General features: G+C 41.5%; 1 protein-coding gene across 3 annotated transcripts in view; it reads left to right on the top strand.

Annotated features, from left to right (window-relative positions):
- tmem117 (transmembrane protein 117) overlaps positions 1–17,800 on the top strand; it is a 48,684-nt gene extending 30,884 nt beyond the window's left edge. For all 3 annotated transcript variants that reach the window (XM_065957026.1, XM_065957027.1, XM_020645906.3), the window contains exons 4-8: positions 1,631–1,730; positions 6,146–6,243; positions 8,852–9,011; positions 12,260–12,389; positions 14,283–17,800. In XM_065957026.1, the coding sequence (XP_065813098.1) occupies positions 1,631–1,730; positions 6,146–6,243; positions 8,852–9,011; positions 12,260–12,389; positions 14,283–14,947 (1,153 nt within the window). In that variant the 3' untranslated portion in view covers positions 14,948–17,800. The remainder of the gene's footprint in view (positions 1–1,630; positions 1,731–6,145; positions 6,244–8,851; positions 9,012–12,259; positions 12,390–14,282) is intronic.
- Positions 17,801–18,797: the final 997 nt, after the last annotated feature.

The raw sequence follows: 18,797 nt of genomic DNA, 5'->3' as shown, positions 1-18,797 counted from the left end.
ATAAAAAAAGATAGTGTTAATGAAATCAGTAAATGAAACATTTATTTTTCTTGGACTTTACACAACAGAAACCTTTTTAAAGGGTGAATTTCTCAAAAATATCAAATCATACAAACAGTGATTACACGAGTGAGAGTAATGTGTGTTTTCCTCATCGTTTACGTGTCAACTATAACTTGAGTTGAATAACAATTTGGAAATGGCGAAAGGAAGGCTCCATGACAAAAGGGTATTTCTCAAACCAGTGGGAATAAACAGGAAGTTGGAAACAGTCGATTTTTAGAGTTGTTCTTTATAGCTGATAAAAAAAGTATTACGCTTCTCAGCGCTCCATCCATTGGTAAGGTAAAGTGGTATATTCAATTAACATGGATGAAAAATTAACACCTGTTAGAGCTTCGATATATGCCTTCAATAGATTACAACCCAATGCTTTCCAGCAGATTGTTTAGATTAGTCTAAGAAGGACGTATTAAACTAAGTGAAAAGCATGCCAAATGAACCTCCTAATGCAATCAGCTAAATACTTCAAATTGAACCATCAAGAGGAAATATATGAAGGAGAGGGAAATGATCTCGACAGCAGCGTGTTTGTCGGTAGGTTGAGCCCTGTATGCAATAGAAAAACATTTTTATTGGTGTTTGCTGGCGGCCAGAAAATGACCCGGGAAAACAAAGACGAATGGAGCCATTGACTTCAAATACGACCCCTTGAAAGCAACAGCCAGAGCCCTCTCCAATCGCCATCTATTATATTCATGAGTGTGACCCGCAGGGGGCTCGAGGGGGAGGTGAAAGGCGCCCACCTGCTCCACTCAGCATCTAAGACACTGACTGCCAGTAGATCAAACAGGCCTCCTCGCTCCCCTCTGTTCTCCTCCTCTCTCCCCGGTACAAGTCCCATATAGGAGATGACTGACCCACTTTTCCTCGCTCCCTCTGCTATTACCTGGAGAAAATAGACTGATATGATGTATGTATGTGTGTGTGTGTGTGTGTGTGTGCGCGAGTGTGTTGGGAGAACAAAAGCTTCTCATCTTCACTTACTGTACAGAGATGAAGGCATAACTAGGACTCCAAAGAAAGCATGTGATTTCTTATCAAGTGCTCTTGCATGTGAGATTGTCTCTCTAATGGCGTGTCACGGCCTAGTCAGTGTTTTGCTCGTGTGCTGCAGCAGTCGGTGTTAACTGAGCGCACTCGCACGCAGGGCATTAACAAGGGGGATCTCATCGGGAGGGCAGCGTTGATTCGAAACCAACTAGACACGAGACAAATTTGCCAAACAAATGGATAATTTGCCAAACACTGCAGGCCCAAATGAAAGCAGAGGTACTGCATAAATTCCAGCGTGCTGGTGTAAATTGTTTACAATCCTCGGGGCTTTATGGAAGGTAGAGCCATCGCTCATTGTTTTCACAGGATTAGATTGATATTGATTGACTCTGACAGCCAGCATCACGATACTTAGTGCGAGTGACCATTTCTCGTTCACCCTGCTTTGGCTCTCCCTCTGTTGGCTCTTTTTGTCAGACGTCTTGCCGCCTTCCCTTTCTGCCTGACTTATATTACCCTTATAACATGTTCCAATTTTGATGTTCCCTTAACTCTCGGTCTCCTTCCCTTGCAGACCTCACATGGTGACAGAGTACATGGGCATCAGGAATGAAAGCTTCATGAAGATTGCTGCAGTGGGAACCTGGATGGGAGACTTTGTCACTGCTTGGATGGTGAGATTACAGCTCTTGTGTGTCCTTACCATTAAACAGTCTAATTGGCATACGTGAGATGAAGAGAGATTCAGTTATGCTGCGCTCAAGCCACACATTTGATTTTGAATTCTTTCTGAATGGAAAAGCATACTTCCAACTTTTAAGGCATGCTGGCCCGATGGTAACTTGCAGATTTTCATGGTTCGTTTTAAGATAACGTTTCATTAAAAAAAACTATTCCTCACATTTAACAATTCCATGTTCCACCATGATGAATAAATTTTGTGGTACTGAATGAAATCTTTTTCTTTCCTGTTAGATATATAACTTTTTTTTAATTTCAAAGAGGGCCAGATTATTGGATGTTAAATATTGTCCTAATGCAAACAGCCATTCAGGAACTTGGACTGTGATTAGGAGAGTTATTGGTTGAATCAACAAATATGGGAGAATATTTATAAGGGGTGCAGGTGGCCGAGGTGTACAGAGGCTGTAGTCCTCAAAGAGGTCAGCCCGGGTTCAAATCCAACAAACGGCTCCTTTCCCGGAAGTCATTTCCCACTCCCTTATTTCCAACTCTATCCACTATACTATCTTTTCATTAAAGTCATAAAAAGCCCCCAAAAAATCTTTAAAAATAAATATATTATTAAGATTTCAACTGTAAACGGTAAATAACAATTCTTGTACTAGCTGTGATGTCACTGATTGCTTTATGATCTAGCAGTTTAAAGACTAAGGTTTGGCTTTTAGTTTTGTTTTTTGGAGCTAGAGGTGACCATTCCTGGGCCGGGGGTAGATACACATTGATACACATCTATACAGATTACTAAATCACACTTTAGGGTACTGACAAATCATAAGAAAGCCACATCCTTAACCAAAAAACACACCTTGCTTTCCTTTTCTTTTTCTTTTTATTTAACAAGAAGCAACAATAAGTTGGTTATAGCTGGTTGTTAAAAGAACAGAGGGGTTTAAAAGCACTTCTGCATTTGATTTCTCTTTTAAACTTGAGGATGAGTCCATTTTTAAAATATATTTGATGGCATGACCAGACAGTGATAGTTTGATCTCTTTTCACCCATGTGAGTTAAAGAGAGTTGCAAACTTGCCAAACACTTGCATGCTAATGGACTGAAAGATTTATGGCACAACTTAGCATGTAAAGATCCAATTAATGGGTCATTGTTAGCACATAAGCATGCTAAATTAAGTTCAATTTTTTTTGGCATTCAAATAATGTATGGCAGCATCACATAATGGCAACATAAATGAATAGTGTACATTTATGAACAGGCTTCTTTTTTGCATGCACTGAAGACGTATAGGACTACAAACATGGCTACTTTAAGCCATGTTTTCAGCTCAAAAGTCCGTACCCTTTGTCTATTAGAATCATAGAAGATACAAAGTGTAGCCATTCTTCACACATCCCTTATTTCTAGGTCAGGCGTATCCTCTAAACCTTATAAGACGGACACTTAAAGCCATCTGTGTCCATCCAGTGCAATCTACTACCAGACCCCAAGAGTACCATGCAGTTTGATCTATGAAGGGTCAGAGGAAACAATGAATGCACAGGGAGGAACCGAGTGTGTTGGAGGAGAAACCTTCCTCTGTTCATTTGTCAACACAAAGTGCGGAGGAGAGCTCCAGCGGGAGTGGACTACCTGTGGTGGGAGGAGTGGGGCTCTGACACCGGCATGTACACGGCTGAGACAACTTGACAAGCTCCTTCACCGGTCACATTAGTATTCTACAGTACACACTGCAGAGAAAGAGAGCGGCTGGAAGGAGAAGCAGGATTGAGGAAGGGGGGGAGGAGGATGAGGATGAGGAAGGGAGGTAAGGAACAGAGGTGAAGGGGAAGTGTAGAAGTCTGGTCGGAAGGGAGACGTGGGATGCAGTGGGGGAGAAGAAGGTAAATCAGGGAGACGAAGGCGTGTGTGTTAGAGAGAGAGGGAAACTCGGCCATGGCAAAGTGCTGATTCCAGAAATTACTCACAAGGTTTTTTTTTTTTTTTTAACATTCGATTAATTCAACAAGGCTCTTTGAAGATGACCTCTGTGTCTCCTCCGCAGGACAGATTTACAGTGGGTCTTCACTCCATGAATGAACAGGATGTGTCTGTTTTTGAAATGCTGCATCACCAGAAACATCCTATAGATCGCCTCATTCAAATTCTTTCTCAACTCCAGCTACAGTATCTGCAGTGAGGCGCTTTATTGACAAACTGACCTTGCCTCTGCAGCAGCTTTACACATAACTGATAGCTGTGTGTGGATTTTTATGCACAGGCATAAAACGCCCCACCGATACAACTCTGCACTAGTTAAGAAATTTGACCATTAATGACTATAAGTGACATTTAGACTGACAGTGAGGGCGGGGAAACGACAGGAATGTTCAAAACATTCAAATGAAACAAAACAATATTTAATGTAGATACACACTCAATAGTAATCAATCACAAATGTATTCATTTATTTATTTATTTATTGTAGGCCTTTAAATGATTACATTTTTTAATCGTAACTAATCCCAAAACTTTGATAGTTAATCGTGATTAATCACATTTTTAATGGCATCTTTGAAATTCCATTACCCATTTAAAATATAAATATGTTCTACTTTTATTTTGAATTTTTGTACTGTCTTAAGATGAGACTACTTTGCTTTCAGTTTGAATTCAACCCTGCTTTTATTTTGAAATATAGAAAGGACCTCCTGGTAAATTTAATGTTACGACATTAACTTAACTACAGCAAAAGAAACTTGTGACGGATCAAAAACGAAATGAAAACAGCTAAAAGGAATAATGAAAGTGTAATGTTTGACGTCATGAGGTGGATATTACTTTTCACTCATCAACTGAGCTGTCTACAGTTTTTAAATTGAAATGAGACGTTCAAAGACCCAGCAGTGTCGTTTCTTCCATCATTGTGACTACAGGGAGACGCTGGGGAGGCCTGCGCGATGAGTGTAAAGGGACAAAAAAAAGAGTGTGATTAACTGCGATTGAAAAAATGAATGCATTAATTTCAGACCTTAATAAATTGTGATCTCAACCTCTTCTAAACACATATAGCTTCTCTTTTGAATTCCTACCAAACCCTAAGGCTTTTAAAGCGATACCAAAAAGGCCAAGAAGTAGTCCAGCACCCCCCCCCCCCCCCCCCCCCTCCCAAAACCAAAAAAAGTTGCAACTATTATGCTTTGCTTTTTTGCATTGATTAAACAAACAAGTCATAGTCTAGTGGAATTGAAAGTTGAGCTTCAGAGGTGCTGGTTGGAAAATGTTGTGACTTTTGTTCAGTAAACTAAGTTGTTTGCCCCTCTCCCCTCAGATTTAATGCCAAGGTAAGTTAAGGAATACTAAACCTTTTTTTATTTTACAAACTTTAACAATCCCGAATGGGGACATTCTGGTTTACACTCAGTTATTGAGAGACATACTTCTCACACACATAGGCCTGAAATACATGCACAAACAAGTTCTGTGGACATGCATACATGGAGAGATGTCAGAAACCCTTTTCACAAATACGGAAATCTCCTGAAAAACTCCGGAGATTTGGCTACCCGGAGGGGCTTTAGGCTATGTGTGAACGCAAACAGACGCATTTTTCGCACAGACTTTATCCAGAGTTTCTCCGGCCAGACCCCTAGTATTTTTTTTCCACAGAGAGTCAGAGTGAGCTGATCTCTGAACGCGGCCGAATATACTCCGGAGATTTCAACTCCAGCCAATGGGAAGACAATGACATTTATATACAGTGACTGCCTAAAGTGTCAGCACGCGACCACTACGATCTCCGTGCACGTAATTAAACATCTGCATTATGTTTTCTGTTCGTCAGTATGTTGTTCTCCTCTCTTTTGTGGATGTTGTCATTCTATTGGATTACACATAGCATTGATATAAAGGCAAATATTCTCATTATAACGTCGTGTAGCGGACACTGTTGCTTCGGCCGCTACTTCCACGTTGTTTATTTACGTCACGTCTTACCTCAGGAAATCCCCCGAACCCCCCTCCCCTCTGACAGGGATAGTCCCCCGCTGTGAGGAGCATATGTCAACGGCTAGGTCGGGAGAATCTCCAGAGCTGTCCTCATCTAATTATCTAGATATTATCCGGAGTGCATATGTGAAAACGGCTAGAGTGGGGTTGCTATACACTGCTATGCAGGGAGCGGGACCACAGCTGTTGGGGGTTAAGTGCCTTGCTCAAGGGCACCTCGGTAGTACTCGGGAGGTGCTCTGGCATCTCTCCAACTACCAGACCAACTTCCGTATTCTTTGGTTCCTTGAAACGGCAACTCTCTGGTTCCCAACCCAAAGCCCTACAGACTGAGCTACTGCCCGCCCCCATTACATCCAGTCATAAGTCATTTAGTTTTTCTTTAAAGCATGTTCCTTTCTGCAGGTGACAGACATGATGCTCCAGGATCAACACTACCCAGACTGGGGCAAAGCAGCCAGAAGGTTCTGGAAACAAGGCAACAACAGGATCGTTCTCTTCTGGTACATTGTCACATAACATGTTTATCTTTTCCTGCATGTATACAATTCCATATCAATGTGTGTGTTCTCACCCCCCCCCCCCCCCACTAGCATCTATAATGCATTTTTATTTTCCTGCAATGCTCTGGAGACATGTGTGTGTGTGGTTGTGTGGCGCATGCATATGTGGTCTCTCTAGCCCAGTTGCAGCGTAACACGCAGTCAATAGCCGTGTTAATCTTCCCTCACTCAGTGTCAGCACCTTTAATTAGAGGAACAGGGTGAAAAATCAATGGACACAGCAAGGTCGCGGGGTAAGACCACGGCCCTGCCTTTTACTTCTCGTACCACACACTGTGACCCTTAAATAACTGCTAAACAAACGCTGCACACCATGTCTGATACGCCCATTACAAGAGGGCCAAGTAGGAGCGTTCCCTGTTTAGATGTGTTACACCACCACCGAATGATCCCAGTGGTACTTATTCACAAAACGTGCTGTCAGTCAGATACGACATGCAAAAGGCCTCTCTAGTGGTTCAGTCTAGGGTCACAGGAAGAGGGGAAGGACATGTGAAGAGGAGGATACGGTTGACGCATTTTGACATCTGTTTGATATGTGCACAGAGAGCTCAAGACACTGACATCGCCATGTCTCATGTTTTTGCGGAACTGAATCACCTGCGATTAGAATGCAAGCAGGCAAATTATTCCACGACTTCTTTCTGCAGCCCTCCAAATTATTGATGGACGTCCCGACTCTGCACTGTCACAATCGATTCCCCCAATTTGACGAGCGACCGTTTGAAATTCAGAGCTTGGAAAATGATTGTTTAATGTGTTGCTGGATGTGTTTTCGTCAATATTCACTGAAGGGTCGTGGCAAATTGTAAAGGACAGCGGCAACAAAAAAAAAAAGTCGTCCATGCTGGAGGAAAAAGACTCCCACTGTGGAATAATAAAAACCCTAAAAAATGTGTCTCTGTAGCTGCTGGAATGGGACACAAGCTGGCAGTCAGTGTCTGCAATGCAGCCAGCTGATGTGTGGAGTGAGAAAACGCACAACAGTGCAGTAATCACTGGGTGACATTGAGACAAACTAGCCTTTGTCAATGTGCCTCGCTTCAGACTGCTGAGAGTCCTTTCCCAGAAAGCATTGAACGCAGAATGACAGCAATGCGACCTCAAAGAGTGTTATTTAACGCAGAAAAAAATATAGCACTCATTGCATGCTGGTAGAAATGTTTTATTATATCTAAAAAATATATATGTAAATACGTGGAAATATGCCTGCAGTATGGCTCTGAATTGCATTTCCTCTGCATCTACAAACTGACAGTTGTTTCTATATATTCATCTTCTGCAGAGCTTTATCTGCTGCCATTTTTCAAACCCCGCTAAAATTGTTGTTCAATACATTATTGAGTCCATGAAAAGGAGGAACGGAAAAGCACTTGATTTATTTTTTCTTGCACTTCACATGGACGAGGAAGCAGAGCTGTTTGTCTTCCAGGATACGCAAAATGAACTGCAGCTCATCCAGTCTGACATGATACAGCAGGAACATTAGATTTATATATAGTTCTTTAAAGGCCTTTACTTTTCTGTAATGTACGCAATCCTCTTTCTTCTTTCTCTCACCGCTTTTTACCTTCCTTTCTTCCCTTAATTTCCTCTGCTACCTTTATAATTTCAATCCTTTTATCTCCTCCTGCCTTTCCTTTCCTTTATCCCCTACTTTCCATGCTTTTCTCCTCCCCTCCCCCACCCCTTCTTATTTCCCCCTCCTTTTCTCACCTGACCTTTCCTTACACATTCTTCCATCTTCTCCTCTTTCCATTTTTCACCTTTCGTCCCTCCTCACTTCACTTTCTACCCTCCTTTTATTCTCCATTACTTCATTTTGACCTCTTTCCTACACTCCTTATACCCACTCCTTTTATTTCCTCTCTCTACTAATTCATGCCCTCTGTCCTTCCTTCCTTACTCTCCTTGTCTTTTTGTTTTTCTCTTATCCTCACCTCTCCTGTCCCTCCTTTTCTTATTTCCTGCCATCTTTCCTGCCCTCCTTTCTCTATTTTAATTTTCTCTCTTTCTCTCTACCTCTCCTTCATTTTCTTTTCTTTTCTTCTCCCTTTCTTTCTTCCTCCTTCCTTGCTTCATTTTCCTCTCTTTTTTATTCCTGCGTTCTTTCCTGTCTCCTTTCCTCTCTCGTCCCCTTTCTTTCCTTTTTTTCTAATTAATTCCCACTCTTTACCTGCCTTTCCATTGTTTCATTTTCGTTCTTCTCATCTTCACTCCACCCATTTCCTTTTTGTCCTCTCTTTTTCTTCACTCTCTTCCCATTGTGTACATGCTATCTATTTTTTTTCCTTCCCTGGATCTTTTGTATTCTCTCCTTCATTCCCCTCTACCAATTTCACCCTGTACTCTTCTCTCATCTTCTTCCTTATCCTCTCATTTCCTTGTTCTTCCTGCTCTTCTTTCCTCTATTCTCATGACCTTCCTTTTCTCTCACATTCCTACCCTTAATCCTACCTCCTTCTCCTCATTACCTCCATTTTCCTCTTCTTCCTCACCTTCCATCCTCCTTTTCCTCCCGTCCTTGTCTCCTGTCCCCTCCCTGCAGGACAGTGCTCATCTCTCTGACGTCGGTGGTGGTTCTGGTCATCAGCACGGACTGGATCAGCTGGGACAACCTGAACCGCGGCTTCCTGCCCAGTGACGAGGTCTCCCGAGCCTTCCTGGCCTCCTTCATCCTGGTCTTCGACCTTCTCATTGTCATGCAGGTAGGCCGCTCTCTTGTGGCCAATTAAAACCAGGGAGCTGGGACGCCTCTTGGCTTTCTCTGCTACCCATCATGCCAGCACCCCCCTCCCTCTTTATTCACCAATGGGGCACTGCGGCACAGAGCAGCGAGATTGGGGTGTTTGATCGCTGTCAGATGGCACGGACACAAACGTACGGACACACACACACACACACACACACACACACACACACACACAAATACAAATATATAGTTAGAACAAACTGTTGTTTACTCCTTTACATCTTTTTTTAGTCCCTGCATCCCTCTTTTCCCAGACCTCAGCCCTGATCTTACCCCCCTCCCTCCCTCCCTCCCTCCCATCCCTCCCCTGTGAGCTTAGTTTATTTTCTTTAATGATGACTCATGAGATATTTTTTAAGAGTTTTCTCGCTTTCTCCCCCCACCTCCTCTCTCTCTTTTTTTTTTTTTTTCCCACCCAATGTCCTCGCTCCCACAGGAGAGCGTGCATCAATAAAGCCTGTGTCAGTGGCTCATGAATATGCAAATGTGTTTGTCTGGGCAAAAAAAGCACACAACTGAGAGAATGAGAGAGGGAGAAGGCTTTTTTCCTTTCCTTTTTTTATTTATTTTTTTTTTTTTAACACCACTAGCCAGGAGCCAGAACCGCAGGCCAATCATGTATGTGGTTTGATTGCGGGCCTAATTCAACACGGCTCCTCCAAATACGTAACAAGCATATTTTGTTGGTGCGTATTAGAGGACACATTTGAAGCCTAATTCAGTATTTGGTTAAACTCTAAATATATGTTCCTCCTCTGTTAATTATGCTAATTACAAAGAGCTCCAAATTGCATTCTCTAGTGATACAAATGCACCAGACCACAGGAATCTCGCAAGCACACCACTATATTTACCATGGTGATGTGTATTAGTACAACAGTAGCACGAGAAGTGTTTCCTAGACTTACTTATTGAAACAATTCATTATTTTAAGCAGGGCCTCCAGCTGCTCTGGCCAGTAATTACTTCACTCTGTGCTGTTTTTCTCATTTATTCACCCAATTATTGCGATTATGCAGATATATAGAAAGAGCTCAGCCGACAGTGTGCGCACACTTCCTCACAAACATGCAGGTGTGTTTCTGAGACCAGCATTTTGTTTTCCCCTGCAAAAGCCTGAGACCTGATGTGACATGAAGGGCACGCTCCCTGTTTTGACATCTCTGTTTTACTTCTTTCCGAGCCAGCCCGGACCCGCCGCTCCCTCTCCATTTAACTCAGCGGTATATCATTCGCTCTCACATTCGCATGGATCTGTTTACGACGGGCCTTTCTCATTTTCTGCCCAGTGTACAGCAAGCACGTTTTACTACAGTTATTTATGAGTGGACTTCAGGCTGCATGGTGACACGGCCTGGACACTACCGGCCGTCGCTGTGTTCCACCAGTCGATAAAAATGCACCCACTTCAGCCCACCCGACAGCTTCATCCCCCTCCATGTTGGAGCACAGGGTGCCATAGCTAATCCCTCGCCTCCATGAGAAAAGATGGGTGTTGTTGTTCACAAACTAATTAATGCCCCAATTAATGACCTGTCTGGATTTGCCTTCAAGCTGGGTTTAACTTTTTTTCATAGTTTTTGGAATAATTGCTCTGCATTTTCCCAGCTGAATGTCAGATTCCACTGTGTCCTTTGTGTAAATGCATATACACATTTACATACATGGATGATAAGCTGATGTAACCTGCCCATTTACCGTTCTTATGTTATGGAGACTCATTATTTTGCGGGAAGGGAGGTGCACGGCTTAAAATGTCATGCCTGTTAGTGCTACAGCAACAGATACTGCCGCCATGGAAGAGGAGTGGAGGACTTAATTAATATCCAGGGGGCCATCACCGAGCTGTTATGCTGTTCAGAGATACCGGCATGGGAGACTCCGGATCACATGAGGATATTGTGAATGCAGACATGCAGTAATGTGATGCAGCGAGTGCAAATCACAGAGAACCGAGGGGAAATGTAGCTAATCTAAAAATGAAAACGCTGAAATTGTGTGCGCCTTGTTTTCATTCCTGGAATAGAAATGACAAGTTAATTTGCAAGATGATTAAGTCAGCTCAATAGAAAGAAGTATTTTTAAAACCTCTTCTCCACCTGTCCCGGCATGTGCAATCATAATTACATCATATTGTTGTATTAAGTTACTTTTTAGGTGTAGGACTTTTTTTTTTCCTCATTAGAGAGTATAAAGTAATTCTTAACAGGCCCCAGACAAGATGCAGCTCAGTATTTCTCAGCAATTTAAGACAGTACATAATCTTTTGATTTTGTTTATTTGCTGTCACATTAATAATAGGAAGGGTTAACGGTTCCTTCGTGGGTTGACTGTTCAAACCAAAACTCTTTTTTTGTTTTGCTGAAAAACAAATTGTCAGGAAGCTGATCATAAAGTTTTTTTCTAGCTCCTGAAAAGTTCATGTTTTGGCAGCACAGGGTGTTCACAGCCTAAGAAAGAAAGACATGCAAATGAAGTTCCTCTTGCCAACTCTAAAAAAAAAAAAAACATTTCTTGAGTTCAATTTCTTAAACTATTTGCATGTCGAGCACATTAAGAGTTGTCGCTGCTTTCTGCTGAAAGTCACAACCCCCAAAAATACGACCACATAGATTCAGTAAAGAGCAAAGTGACAGCACAGGGCACGTTCGGCTTATAAATGTCAGGTTCGGGGTGCCTGTTGACGTGTTATGACATGTTTAAGTCCCTGTGCACATCAGTACACTCCACAGGCCTGTAAGCCTGTGTAGTCTGCAGTCTACAGTCTGTCACCCTGTTTGACCTGCAGCTGGCTCATGCAGAGACTCCACAGAGAATTGATATCAGCTAATATGGGAAAGTTCAGTGGAGTGTTCAACATCCACTACAGCATGATACGCGCTTGGCATTTGTCATGCTGATGTGGTAACGTAAATGTGTTCCATTTTCTACAGCTGAGGCTACATTATCAGAGTCAGAAGCTGAATCTAAATGTATGTGGTGTGTGTGTGTGTGTGTGTGTGTGTGTGTGTGTGTGTGTGTGTGTGTGTGTGTGTGTGTGTGTGTGTGTGTGTGTGTGTGTGTGTGTGTGTGTGTGTGTGTGTGTGTGTGTGTGTGTGTGTGTGTGTGTGTGTGTGTGTGTGTGTGTGTGTGTGTGTGTGTGTGTGTGTGTGTGTGTGTGTGTGTGTGTGTGTGTGTGTGTGTGTGTGTGTGTGTGTGTTTCAGGACTGGGAGTTCCCTCACTTCATGGGCGACCTGGATATGAATCTACCAGGAATGTCAACGACGCATGTGAAGGTCAAGCTGCCTGTCTGCAAGAGTATCTTTAAAGAGGAGTACCACATCCACATCACAGGTACGGACTGACCCCTGAGCAGCAGCTGCAGACAAAGAAACAGGGACATGCCATTGTTTTGCCATTGTTTTTGTTTCTTTTTCTCTGAAGTTCTTCACTGAGTAAACTTACACCCACATTCATAAACTGATTCGATAGCAGAAAGGAATCAAAATGTCCATGAGGCATGCGGAACTTTGACCTATTTCTGACTTGTTTCCACCAAGCCTCCCCTGCTCTAGTTTCCATTTCCCTCCATGTGGGAAACACTTTGATGGTTCAACCACAGCAAACATTTATAATACATGTGTAGCTCATGAGGCACACAAGGTGGCTTCACCGTTCCTTGTGTTCCTCCCTGTCGTACCAGACATCATCTTTCACATCTCCGTGTCTGGATGTACTCCATGAGCGAGTACATTTCTCCCCAGTTCAAACCACCCCCCCCATGTTTCTCCATTTTGTTCAGCCTGCGTGCACACGGCAACTCGCGCCTATAAAGACATGGCAAAACCAATATTCCGATGCTAAATGTTGAGCGGTTCAAACGCTCAGTGATTCGCAAAAGGTTGTTAACCCTAATGCATTGCATATCCATTAAGCATTATGGAAATGGCTCCGGTGTGACGTGATTGGTTTAACTAAAAGCTTATTAACTGCATATCTCTGCGAGAGGCAGGGGGAGCGGTGTCACGTATCCCTGCGGAGACATCTGCCTGCGATCAGTCAACCTGGGGAGATGCTTGTCTCATGGTAATGTAGTGATCTTGTTAGATGATACTATAAGGGAAGTAGCACCTGCAAATGGATCTATCTGTCTCCATGCATGAGCTGCATGTAAATGAACGGGGGCCCGCTGATAAATTAACTTGACGGCATATTTGTCTGTCTGACTCCGCCTCCTGAGTGTTTTTTTGGAGTAGACTTTGGACGTTCATCACTCTGTCTGCCTATGTTTCATTATCTGTACAATGGAGTTGTTCTGATAGTATTTTTCCTTCCCAATAGCCGTTATGAGATCTTGAATTGGATATCAATGGATATCAAGTACTCCTCAATTATTGTTACGCGATGATTCACCTGAAACAAGTTGAGTTTTTTGTAAGGTAAAATTGATTTTAGTAACAGATCAGTATATTGGTGGATATACTCACCCCATACCCCCATTTAAGGCAGTATCGGGTCCCATACGGATAATGGTATCCACATCACTGGACTGGAAAGCCAAAGCCGTCTTTAAGTAGGGCCTGAGCCGCCTCCACTTCCTGGGGAGGTTGAGATCCTGTAACATCTGCAATCTTTCCAAATTGAACCAGCACTCCACAAGGTTTCTTTACTTAATCGTAAACCACAGTTCTTTAAATGTGTGACTGTGACCTAATGAGGGATTGAATCTGTTAAAGTATGGAGCCGCCAGCCTGCTCCGCGTCACTTTGTTTCACAGCACGTTTTGTGCAGAGAAGCGACCGCTTGCGATACACAATGAATGGAGGCCAATTTTGAGGTCACCTGCAGTGATTGATAGTGGTGGCTGCACTTGAGTCGTGACGGCACATGTCTCTGTATTTTATACTGGTATATTTGTCCCAGCTGTATAAAGGACACAGTCTACTTATAAGATGGAAAAAAACGGTATGAACGGTGCACCTCATGGGGCGATGTGGTTGGTGTGTGCCCCATGTGCGGAGGCCGTGGTCATCCAGGTGGGCAGCCCGGGTTAGAGTCCGGCTGATGGTTCCTCTCCCGCATGTCGTTCCCCACTCTCTCTCCCTGATTTCTGACTCTATCCACTGTCCTGTCTCTAATTAAAGCATGATTTTACTGTACATATGTTACTGATATAAGCCCCAAATATTTGCTTATCTGTCAAAGACATGGTTTGCAATCTAATTGAAGCCTTGTGTTTGGTTACAGGTAAGTGGTTCAACTATGGAATCATCTTCCTTGTGCTGATTTTGGACCTCAACATGTGGAAGAACCAGATTTTCTACAAGCCCTACGAGTACGGTCAGTATGTCGGGCCCGGTGAGAAGATCTTCACAGTGGAGGAGCCAGAAACACTCGTCCAGTTCAACCACAGCACCCTCACCTACAGGTGGCGCTCGTCCACCATCAATCCCAGCACCAACCTGACCTACGTGGAGCGGGACATGTTCCTCCACAGCCGCTACGTCGGAGCCAGCCTGGACATCAAGTGCCTGGCCTTCATCCCAAGTCTGGCTGCATTCGTCCTCTTCGGCTTCTTCATCTGGTTGTTTGGGCGATTTCAGGACAGCGAGACCTTCACCGAAAACCAAGACAAGACGTACGAGAGGATAAAGAGGAAGTCGCCATCTGAGTACAGCAAGGAGATGGGCGTGACGCCAGAGGAGATGCATTTGACAATGTGTGACAGTCTCAAACGATCTGGAAACCCCATGCTTCTCTCAGTGGATGGACCACAGTTTGGTGCGACACCCTCTTCAAACTCCACCATTTCTATGGAAACCCAAGAGACACATCCGAGCATTGTGATTGACAGTGCACCACAGGAGGAGGAACCAGCAGTCTCTTATGATGTCAACAAGCTCTCTCCTTGAACCAAACGAACATCTGAACCTCAAAAAAAAAAAAAAACTGCACACAAGTTGAAGATGTCCAGATCTTAAGGAGTGGCTTTTCCTCTGAAAACTGTTCTTGAGATTGAGGAAAGGAACAAAGTGATCTGTCTCGATGCTCAAGCGAGGCCTGATGGCTTTTACAGTTGAATTTGTTCGAATATATTTTTGTAAAACTATATTTTCAAAAGCCTCTTAAACGGCACCAGTTCTAATAATTAACACATCTTTGAGAACAGAATGCACACTTGTAATTGACATTGTGCTCGCTCTGATTTTGCATTTTCATATCTCAATTTTGTCATGGTAAACTATACAACTTTGGTGCATATATAGAGGAGTTTTTCTACAGTTGTCACACTGCGGTTTGGTGGTTTTTATCATATCAAACCAGTGTGACAGCTACATGAGTGCCTTTGTTTTTCACATGTTCAGATACAGAACTGTCTATTATTATTATTATTATAGGCGACAACATGGAAGATGTCCTAGTCCTTGTTACCTGTAATAATGTCTTATAAAAGCTTTCATATCATGCAGACAGTTATTACCTCATTTTATCCCCAGACTTTATGAATTTTGGTTTATTCTGTAGTTGCTTGAATTTTAATGCATAATTCCTCTCGCTTTGAAACGCCATAATTTCAAGATCAAATGCTGGCTGATGACCTACTGGTTTTCACCCACTTGATTTTCGGAAATAATAAATGAAATCAGCAGTGGATCAAATAGCAAACCAACAAGCCACCTCGTGATTGCTCATGTGGCGGCTGCACCTTGACTGAATAGCAAACCGAGTCAGGAGGTTGGTTTTGCCCTTGGCATAAACATACCATTGAAGTGCAGGGGAGGCTCCTGCTCCAAAGCTCAGGGCTCCTTTGTGTCTAGATAAACCTTAAAAAAGTTTCAGACGCACTTTTGAAGTCATGGTAAATGCATGAAAAAAAATATTTATTTATTTAAAATGTTATCTACTGTTAAAAGAAACATGATTTCGGTTGCAACTGAAAACTGCAGCATTTATCTTTCCAATGGCTTTGAAGGTTTCCACTGCCTTTTTACATAATTCCATATGTTTGGCAGACTCTTCAAAAACAATATCTGAAGTTTTTAGTCCAAACTTGGATGACCTTCAGTTCTCTTTCACAGAGTGCAGATACTAACTTCAGTATATTTATGCAGTACTAACAGTATTTTTTTCATATAAGTTTGTCATATGGCAGTGATTTGTTTGCATAGATATTTAACCAAAGATACCAAGTCATTCAGTATTTTTCACTAAACAATATGCTACTTTTAGAACAGATATATTCACCACACAAAGACTTGAACAATATTATGCATCACTCTGTAATATAATGGACTGTAATCTACTGTACTAATGTCTTTGGAATCCCCCTCCCCCTCCCCACCTTCAAAAGTAACCTTTTTTTTTTGCTCCCTGAATTCTAAAATTCTTGCAGATGTTTGTTTAACCTGATGTGCATTCAAAGTATTGTAGCCCAAGTTGTACCAGTGTTGAGTTATAACCAAATTATGAATTGATTCATTTTAAAATTAATTTTAAATGCTGGAATTAAATTTTAAACATTTATATTTAAATACCGAAGTAAAATAATAACAAGTAAAATATTATAAAAAATGTTAATTAATGATTCATATCTTAATTCAGTCTTCTGAAGACACATTAATTATAGAATTTAAACTTGAAGTGACTTTCATTTTAGTCTTTTACATTTTATTCTGGAACATGTCCGCCTGTCATAATGCATCTCTCAGTTTTTTTGCTTCATTTTTTGTATATGCAGTTTTCATTTCATGATGGCTTTAATGTAAAGAGGTTTCTCTTCAACTTGTGTGAACATGTTTTTTTGCGTTGTAATAAAAACTGCAGCAGGTAGGGTTTTCATTGGCAAGCTGCTGTCTATTGTTTGGAGGCCTGGCCAATCAGATCTCCTACCGCCTGTAGGTGGGATTACATTTTGAAGTGATTAGTCACCTAAATATCTCTAAATTAAAGAGAGATGTTTATATCCAAGCAAAAACGTAGTGTAAACATCAAATATTTAACAGAATACATTGTAAAAAAGAATTTAGAAAAAAATTTAAAATAAATATTAATTGGTAATAATTTAATGAGTTTAAATGTAACTTTATTCAATTCATAGTTGTTGTTTTTTATAATGGAATAATTTATAATTATAATTTATGATTATAATATAAGTGGCGTTTCCATATTTAATATCCAGTTGCCCACTACTGACTCCTTACAGGATCTCCCTGTGTGTGTGTGTGTGTGCCTTGTGGAGGCAAAGGTATCCATTTGTGTCTACTGTATATATGAAGGATGTTTTATACCTACTGGTGCATGTTGTGTGTGTATAAATGTGTGTGTCTGCGTGCATGTGTTCACTGAAAGCTCGTAAAGTGTGTAGGTGTTTGCTGCCACATTTGTTTTTGACAAAGGCCATTCTGTGAAGAGGTCAATTTATTAAGCATAATAGCTTAGCAGCGTTTTGTTCTGTAATGATCCTTTTATACAGTTTCGCTCCGAGGACATTTGATATTAGTGTCTCATAAAAGGGCAGTACCTCTTTGGACTTTAAAGGAGGTCTAATATGTTTGGAATTTATTGTGTTTGTGTCAAATTTGAGTGTTTCCTCTTTATTGTTCATAATATTTGTATTTATTTCTGTCACAAGACAGACACTTTAATCCAGTTCCTGGGTGTTTGTGCTTTATTAAAGGAGAGTACATCTCCTGTCAGTGTTTTCTCAGTGTACTGTTTGTCTGTTTTACCTTCTTTTACCAATAAATTATTACATTTCTGATATACTCTTTTTTTGTTCTTACCATTTGTGATATTAATATCTGTTTGTTTTAACAAGCTCTCTCTTGTTATGTAATTTCCAGAGAGAAAAGTTCTGCTTTATGTTTTTTTCATACGCTTGGGAAATTGTTGCCAAGCAACAGCACAGGTCAAGCTTCTTGTAGCTACTGACCCAATTAATACAGGCAATATGAGAAATAATGATACAATGTTCACAAGGACACTTGGATATGTAGCCACCATAAATATGACACCTGGCTCAGATTAGTGTCTGCTGGTTGATTTATGCCAGTCTGCACTCTGAAAAAATTTAAATAGGCCTATGTGTGAATTTGTTATGTGTTTTGTTTCGAGGTAGGATTTTTACGAGCGATACGTGTTATCCATAGTTGGGTGCGATGTGACGGTTTAAAAATTCCTAAAACAAGTACTTAATAATCACACAAAAGATGAAATAATCATTTATTAAAATTGAATTAATTGAACAAAAACATTAAGCATTTAAACAGGTTTGTTATAATAAGTCATTAGAATTAAATTAATCAAAGATATAAGGAGCGTAAAAACTGAACATTGCTTCTCCATGTTTGGTTCTGACTGGGGACAGAAAGCAGACCTGTCCCAGACGGCCTGAGTGGTCTGGATGGTTCTTAGTCAATCAGAGGTACACTAATGTATTTTGGTCCTAAACAATTAAGCTCTTAATAAACCAGCAGCAGTATTTTAAAATCTATTCTCTGACAGACTGGGGGCCAGTGTAAAGACCTCAGAAATGAAGGTATGTCATCCATTTTCTTGGTCTTGGTGAGGACTTTAGCAGCAGCATACTGAATCATGTAGTCCTAATGTTTTAGGCAGACCTGTAAAGACACTGTTACAGTAATCAAGTCAGCTGAAGATAAAAGCATGGACAAGTTTTTCCAAAAAAATGTTTCTAAAATGTTGGTGTGAGTCCATCACTACACCCAGATTTCTTGCCTGGTCGGTTTTCAATTTTACAGA

The sequence above is a fragment of the Labrus bergylta genome, chromosome 7 (genome assembly GCF_963930695.1).
Source record: "Labrus bergylta chromosome 7, fLabBer1.1, whole genome shotgun sequence".
Lineage (NCBI taxonomy): Eukaryota > Metazoa > Chordata > Actinopteri > Labriformes > Labridae > Labrus > Labrus bergylta.
Note: the sequence above shows the minus strand (reverse complement) of the source record. Positions and strands in the feature narration are given on the sequence as shown.